At 40.9% G+C, this 8,309-nt stretch overlaps 1 protein-coding gene across 1 annotated transcript in view; it reads right to left on the bottom strand.

Annotated features, from left to right (window-relative positions):
- The window catches only part of ITM2A (integral membrane protein 2A), a gene marked incomplete at its 5' end in the record, with an annotated part of 6,249 nt that extends 1,370 nt beyond the window's left edge, over window positions 1-4,879 (bottom strand). Inside the window, 4 exons of the mRNA XM_010016864.1 lie at window positions 2,168-2,318; window positions 3,284-3,394; window positions 4,328-4,516; window positions 4,748-4,879. Coding sequence (XP_010015166.1) covers window positions 2,168-2,318; window positions 3,284-3,394; window positions 4,328-4,516; window positions 4,748-4,879 — 583 coding nt within the window. The remainder of the gene's footprint in view (window positions 1-2,167; window positions 2,319-3,283; window positions 3,395-4,327; window positions 4,517-4,747) is intronic.
- Window positions 4,880-8,309: the final 3,430 nt, after the last annotated feature.

Here is an 8,309-nt window from a genome sequence, read left to right as displayed (position 1 = left end):
ATTCCTGCCACCACTTTAGTTGCAGAAGGGACAACACTAAATAGTTTATGGCAGAGCTTCTCATAGCCCTTTCTAGCCACAGAGAAAAGGAAAAGCAAAGCAGATTAAACTCTTCCTGTAATTTCAGTAACTCAGAAAGGGTGCAGGAAAAACCCCCTGGCTCTTTATCAGTACTTTCCCCCACTCAGGATGTATTAACACAGAGTGTGCTTCTACAGAGACGTCTGCACCTTGAGCCCTGTAAGGATTTGCCATGTGGCTGATGATCTCACTGAAGTTTTCCCTAACAGTATTAAAGTGATTTTCTCTATTTTGGGACATGCCAGATTGGATCTGACACAGGCAGTTTACCTGTAGCAGCTGTGAATCCTTATTAAGAATATAGCAGTCCTGCCATCAAAGACAAACTGCTAATGCACTCCAATGTACAACCATTAGGGGAGAAAGATTTATAGCTTGTTTTAATAAGCAGAGAATTGTTCAGAGTAAACAAAAGCAGCTATTCACTGAAGTCTAGAAGCACTAGCTCTTAAACCAAACTCAGTAGGGCACTGCTTTGGTTTGTAAACACTCAAATCCAGGCTGTCCTTCAATTCGTCTCAATCTTACTGCCTGGACAAGCTACAAATTTTCCAATGCTATCTAATTGGGAACATAACTGAACAGTCAGGATGACCTGTCGAGTTTCTCACATGCCTTCAGATACAGCACCAGGCAACTGCCACGAACCTGAGGTCACTCTGATCTAACTGATGAACCCTACAAATCCAAGAGCCAATGCAGCACCAGGGAAGCAAGATGACTTCTCCACAGAAGTTACAGGATTTTATCCACTTCACTCTAATTGTTTATGTGTACACAGCTTGTACATGCCAGAGGAAAAGCATGCTAGAAATCTGACCCAGAAAGCAAGACAAGCCTTGCTCTTGAACAATTTTCTCCTCCGCAGCAGTCTTTCAGGTGACTAGATTTCCCACCCTCTTTCACCTTCCTTCCAAGGGCAAGCAAGGTTACAGAACAGAGAGCGTACCAAGAAGCATTACTCATTTACTAGAATATTTTTGTGTAAGTATTCTGCTGTGAAGATGTCAACAACATGCCATAGTAAGATTTAAGGAAATACCATAAACACTCTGCAGTTATTGTCTGTAGACTAGTCTTTCAGACACACCATCAATCAATTTAAACTTGTTCACAAAAGCATCTTCACAAAGCTAAGAGATACAAGCTTCTTCCCCCCATAAAGGCAGCATTAACCGTTTCTTCACATGTCCTATGCTGTTAGCTACACAGGACCAGTCTCACGCTCCAACATAAGAGAGCCTTCCATCCAGCAACAGGATGTAGTCTCCAGCAAACAGGAGATGTGGCTCCTGAGGCTGCAAGCTGTAACTGAGGAAACTCTTGCCTAAGAGCTTGGCAGGAAAACCAGAGCAGAGAGTTCTGACAAACCAAACGTTTGCATTCTGAAAGGCTGTGAGTGCCAAAGGATTAGTTCCCTGTGTCTGGTGAGAGCAGTGAACTATGAAATGCTTCAAGAACTACAGCAAACTAAAATCCAGAGTATCACATTTTTGTAATGCAGAGCCTCCTCCCAGTATGTCAAACTACTGACACCTCAAATTCAATTCTTTTCACAGAATGGCATGGGGTGGTGTGAGGAGATGGGCAATAAAGAAAGAGAGCTCAGAAGTTCCTTTGAAGCATTCTTCCTCTTTCAGAGAGGAAGTCTGGGATGTCCAGAACTAGTTGTTTAGTTACTTAGTTTTTTTTTTTCCAGAGCAAGTGAACCAGAAGATAATGCTTTTACTTGGTGCTTTTACTTGGTGCTCCTGCAACCCAGTTTTAGGTAAGACAGTGACAAACTAAGCTGCACCTAGAGACTCACATTATCAGATGGATTATGTGAATTTTGGGGTCAAACTAACTTACAATTTCAACCAAACAGAAATAGGTTGTAACCTCTAATTCCATAACGGAAACTCCCAGCATGTTTGAAACTGCTGATACATACCTGAAGGTAAGGGAAAATACCCAGCTGTTCTGTGATCAGTCTCAGCTTATGTTGAACCCTCACCGATTTTAAGTATAAAAACTCCAGTGGTTCAAGTATTTTCCCTTTCCCTCCTCCAACAATAGGTTTCGTTTTTTACTGATGGGAACTCACCTGTTATCTGGTCTCTGCGCTGAAGTCTGAATGTCTCTTTTCCAACACAGAGTTGGTAGATGAAGATACCCAAATCAGACACATTATCTATCTCCTCTGTAACCACCATTTCTTCACGGACTAGGTAAGTCTGAGGCAAGTAAGAGCCAGTCTAGAAGAGAAAAATCCCCACAACCTTGAAATACAGCATTCTGCTAAAACCAAACATCACTACATTTTATTCTCCTTTAGAAGGTCTTCAGGCTCTAGATTCCAGCTTTACTTCTTTTACTTTACAACAAAAGCTTATTTGCATGCAACAGAAAGTTTGCAGTTGAAAGTATTATAAAAGCTTCCACGTTTGAGGCAAAACATCTGTAATACAGTAAAAGCAGTTCCACCTACAAAAGTTAAGTCTTAACTAGAACATCACAGCACTATTGAAACAACTTCTCACCCTTCATGACCAACTAAGGAAAAAATGGGGTCAAGGACACACACTTAAAGCTTTATCTTCAATAAGATAAAAATTAGACACCAAGTTAAACTAGATGAGGTGGCCTCTAGCACCACATTGAGGAGTTAATGACTTTTGTGAAAAGTGCATTTGAGACACAATTTCTGAGTATTGCATTGAATTTGGAAGTAGCAGCAAGCAAGCTCTATCAGGTTCACCCTTAATTCATCTTGGAAAAATACCAGTTTTGGTCACTGAAGAGTCACAGTACTTGCAGTGAGCTCCTAACTACAATGTCACTAAAACACAAGTTACCATTATTCTTTTCATTAAAACTCTCATGAGGCAAGTGAGCTTTCTGGTAGTAACTTTCAGGTTTAGGCTTTCCATGATATTTGGAGCTTTTCAAATTCCTTTATAGTATCTAAATTTAACCCTATTTGCTAGTTGCTTTCAGCTTCCATAAAGCTAGGTATTAATAAGAGCATTAAGCATGAATCTACTCAACATAATATACACTGACAGCTGGCCTTAACTTCAGTACAGTGACTGAGCCAGGGGGATTATGTACTTTGATGGCAAGAGGACAATTCTAGCAAGAGCCTGTATTTCAGGAGCAACACCCATTCTTATCAAAAGTGATACTGTCAGCATAACTACACAGAAAATTTTCCACGTACCGCCAGTTTTGCAAAGAGATCCATCAGATTCCTTGGTGGCATAACTATGGATGTGTTCAGTGGAATCACGTAGCAGTTACCCAGTTGCAAGTCAAGATATGCTGTCAAAAGCTATTTCGAAAACAAGTTTCCAATTAATTAAGCATTACCTTTGGCTATTAGAACACAGTTCTATGAGGACTAAGAAAGAAGCTCAAACAGCTGGATATCACACACAGTGACTATCAAAGAGATGTTCAGGAACTGTCTAAGAACTTAGCTGTCACCACTTTTGCAAACACAGTGGTTACAGCTCTGTTTTACAACAGGACTTCTGTACAGAAGTGAGAAGCTGCTGCTATCGTAATTCTAAATGAGTACAGTTTGTATTAACACAGAGAAAGTATTTGGGAGTATGCTCTCATAACTGACAAAATCCAATTAAGCACAGTGCAAAGAAAAGGTATTCAACTGCTGATACACAATCATTCACCATTAATAGTTCTTCAGAAAAAGTCAAATAAACATTAACAGTGAGTGCAAGAACTGCAGAAACCAAAATTATCCACATATCTACTTATTTTATTATGACTTTGCATAGGACTTAGCCAGAATCAACTGAAGTTCTTAAGTTGCCTGAATCCTTTAAGTTATAGCAAAGTTTCTGTCAAGACAGCAAAGATAAAAACTGTATGTTCTGCAAATACAAGTAGCACAGCTCAGTGGTATGGTGCTCCATGCTATTGCTGAAGGCAGCACGTACAGAGGTCAGTTCTAGTGCCTTTACCGTGGTTGTATCTGCAGTGCCAAGGTTTGCTTCACAGTCTATGACAGCTTTTACAGCTGACTAAAGATAATTGTTAATACTATCAACACAGCTTCAATAAAAAGTCTACTTAAAACAATCCTCTCATCTCTGCTTTAGAGAAAACTATATGCTAACGCATTGACAGTAAACTTTAAAAGTCTCAAGAACAAAAACCCTGAAGCTGTTGCAAATACCACCTGCTCCACAGTTTCCTAGCAAGCAACAAGACTACTTCTTACCCCTTCACACATACTCACCCTATCAAAGTCGTGAACGATCGCTGCTGGATCACTGTCAGAGAACTTTGGAACAGGGACATCGATGATGGCTATGTTATCATCCTCTCGAATGTCAGCTTCTTCAGCAATAGGCAGGAAGTATGGTTCTACTGCACGATCATGATTTTCATTTTCAAAGTAACACATTTCACCACGGTACACCTTATGCTGGAAGTAGGAGCAAGGATAGTTATTTTTACAGAAAACGCTGCTTTAAAACCAGTTTTTCTAACACTTGTGCTATGACAAAGTACAGGTCTGTCACACCTGGGGCTTTTATAAAGAACATTGCATCTTCATGTCCCAGTTATTGAAGGCTTTCTATTATAGTGGTAATGCATTTATAATTACATTTTTTTTATTCAGTAATGACTGAAGAAGAATGAACTTTGACATTACCTTAGGCATGAAGTACTTGTAGATGCAGGCTCCACCAACAACCACCCCTGCCAAGATGAATGCTAGACCTAGCAGAGTCAACAGACATCTTCCAGATGAGTTTTCACCTCCATGTGTGGCAATTTCTGGATCCTTTAAATACAGAGATATGAGAACTTAGGAAGTGTAGCCTTTTTGAATTTAAAGCTGTTAGCTACTGCTTCACTTCAACCTACCACCTTCTATTCCTTATAGGTGTGCACTGAGAACTGCAAGCCAAGCATTACGTAAGGAACACTGTTACATGAAATACCACATCATATTATGATCAGTTTTCAAACAGCACTGATAGATAGTATTTTCTTAAAAGATGCTTTCTAGACAAGCCTTTATCCAAAACCTGAGGTGTAAGGATTTTAAATAACTGTAACAAAAGATACAGTGCTGCAGCTGCAATATAGTACAAGGAAAGTAGGATTTGTAGAGCAAGGTCATTTTAAGGTACACAGTGCTTTCAGGTCTTTTCCCAAAAGCCTATTTCCTATCCTCTGCTTGCTAACAGGAAAAGCTAAGATGCAACTTTGTCTATCAGCTGGGAAGCAGACCTCTGACACCAGTCAAACATCCAGGTTTTAGAACTTGTAATATGCACAAGTACACTATGAAAGAGAACCATTCATCAGCCTCAATACGGCTTTAAATTATGCCAAATAAAAATATGTCACCATGGCACATCCTACCTTGCAGCTTCAAAATACTCCTTCTTCCACCCAAGTCCCAGGGGAACTTTGTTTCTAGTACCCTGAAACTTATCTCTGCAGTTCAAGGGCTTGTTCCACCCCTCTCTCTCTCAAACAGATGACTGCATCAAAAGGAAACTACTATGACCATCATGTAACATGGTGATGAGTTGTGCAATACCAAGTGCAAAGTTAGCGATGGTGTCTGAATGACAAGTTTAACTCTCAGGAATTGTTCCAGTGCCCTTCTTGACTTCCATGTGAAAGGCTCACATAAGCCAGGTTGAGAAGCAGCAGAAGTACTGTCAAATACTAAACAACCTCAGAAAAGACAGTCTTTCTGGGCCAATACACACTGGGTTTGGGTGTTAAAACACACACACACACCCCCAACAAAACCATAAACCCAAACAAACACCAACAAAAATCCAAACCAACCAACCCCAAAGTGTTTACATAATCTGTATGTTTGGGCAACTGTGCCTGTAATGATTCCTGACTCTGGTATTTAGCACTTCGTTTTCAAGACCTGCTTTCTGTTGTGGTCAGGAAGAAAACTGGATTTCACAGCAAAAGATCTTTTCCTTTGTGTTGTTCCTACTGTCAGTAGCTAGATTTAGCACAGCAGCTTCCAAGGCTTTTCTTTATCTGCGTCCCACTATTTGCACTCCTGTAGAACACAATATATTTAAGTGACCTGTGATCACAAGCCACAGCATTGTTACAAAGGCTGCACAGATTTCAATGCTCAGCAACATACAGCAATGTAGAAGTCAAATGCATCAGCTATGCAAGTACTGAAACAAAAAACAAGCTGTTTTGCAAAAGTCAATACTCCTACATTCCACACTCCCAACCTCCAAACAGAAAAATGCTGATACAGCAAGACATAAACTGCCACAATTGGCTAGTTAAGCATTTGTCAAAAAAGAAACAAAAATAAAAATCCCCGGCCAACCCACAAAGAAGAAACCCTGCATAATTTTGACTTTAAACTAAGTTTCAAGTCAAGATTATGCCACATTTATATTGCATTATGTGAAAACCATCTTTCAGAGTTAACTGGCTTTTAAGATCAAGACCAATTCTGTTCTCCTCACATTCTGCCACTTTCATGTGCACCTTTTAGTTCAGTAACTTATCTAGCCTACAACAGTCTGCAGCAGGTTTTGGCACTACAGGCATTCTACAGCTCGGACGATGTCGACATGTAATTAGCTACACTTGCTCTACACGTATTTCAAACAAAGCAAAGGTATTTATAATATTAAGAAGCACTGTATGCAGCCTGAATCTGAGAACAAAGAGTTGACAGGGCTGATAAGAGAATACAATACCAAGCCTCTGCTTAAAAATAATAAGTGATTAAAAGAACCACAAAGAAAAAGCAGTTCTAAGATGTGCTGTAACAATCAAAGCAAACTAGGAGTAAGAGAGAAGAAAAATCACTTGTGTTAACAGCTAGCTCAAGAGACACTGTTGGCAGAGCCAGCTCCAAAGAACCTGCAGGAAGATTATTCTGCAAGCTCAAGTGTTTCATGCAGATATTCTAGGGGACTTTTATTATGCTGTTTCGACCAACGTTAGCCATTAAGCTTGTTTGCTCTGCACAAATATTCCAGAAGAAGGAGACATTAAAAAACACTAGAACAAGCTTGTCTTGGAATAAAATGATGAACTTGATGTGTACATGAAACTCTAAGCCTTGCAGTTAGAGTGAAGAGCTGTTAAAAAAACACATACACATGTGCAAACACTAAGAATACTGTGACGGGTATAACAAAACTCCATGTGTGCCAAAATTGAGAAGAGCAGCAATGGTGTAAGTGTGTATTAGAACTATTATGCTCAGAATTTGCATGGTACAAAGCCAACAAAATATGTATAATAAACTGCCTCAGGAGTAGCTGATGAGTTTGTCCTACAAGAAACTAGCCAGACTGAGGATACTTTCAAAATCTAAATCAGTTCTTGATCTGTTTCCCTGTTCTCCCCCCTTCCTTTTGATCTTAATAATTCAGTGCTACTATATTAACCATGCACACATACAACTCCTACAGCACAAGAGTCCTCTGAGCACTAACACTACTCTGCACCCCTTCCCCTTTTAAAGGCTATTTTAGGTGAAGCAGAGGATCTGCAGGCTGGAAAACAAGCTGCTTTCGTGATTACAGCTTCAAAGGGACAAAAAGGGCACTAGAGTCCAATTCCACAAGTTTTACTGTGGTTTGGTCCTTTTTTTTTAATTTTCTTAATCCCTAGTTACAAATAAATCAGTAGCTCTAGAGAAGGAATACTGAATGGTCTGAGTTTATTTACCAAGACGCTGATGTTCACCTGACTAAAACGTCAAAGTCTCCCACAGATTTGCAAAGTTCAATTCAAGTCAGCGAAACGAACACAGCAACTCGTTAGGAAGGAAAAGCCAACCTCAGGTTTCTATTTAAAACCTTTTATGGTAGGTTTCTTAATTTAAGCGAGACATACCAGAAACCCAGACGCCTCACCACAGCGCTGCTCCAACTCGCTGCCTGCGAGGGCTTCTGCGCAGCAGGAAGCAGCGGGTGAGCCCTAACCCACTTTGTTTGCCTGAAAACGCTGCTGCGAACCGGCTCTTTCCTGGGGCCAGGCTGATGCCGACAGTACGGCACTTTCCCTGCGCCTTTTCCCGGGCTGAAGCCGAGCCCCGGAGGTCGGACAGCGCTGGGCTCACCTGCCTGCGAACTGCGGAGGTTTAAAGCCCCGTCGGGAAACGCGGCCCTGGCACGGGCCCAGGTGCGAGATAAACAGCCGGGCCGGCCCCTGCGTGCGGGCCCAGCGATGTCACGCCAGCCCCGCAGCTG

Source organism: Nestor notabilis, unplaced genomic scaffold, assembly GCF_000696875.1.
Source record: "Nestor notabilis isolate BGI_N333 unplaced genomic scaffold, ASM69687v1 scaffold12976, whole genome shotgun sequence".
Lineage (NCBI taxonomy): Eukaryota > Metazoa > Chordata > Aves > Psittaciformes > Psittacidae > Nestor > Nestor notabilis.
This window is presented reverse-complemented; position numbering and strand designations above follow the sequence as displayed.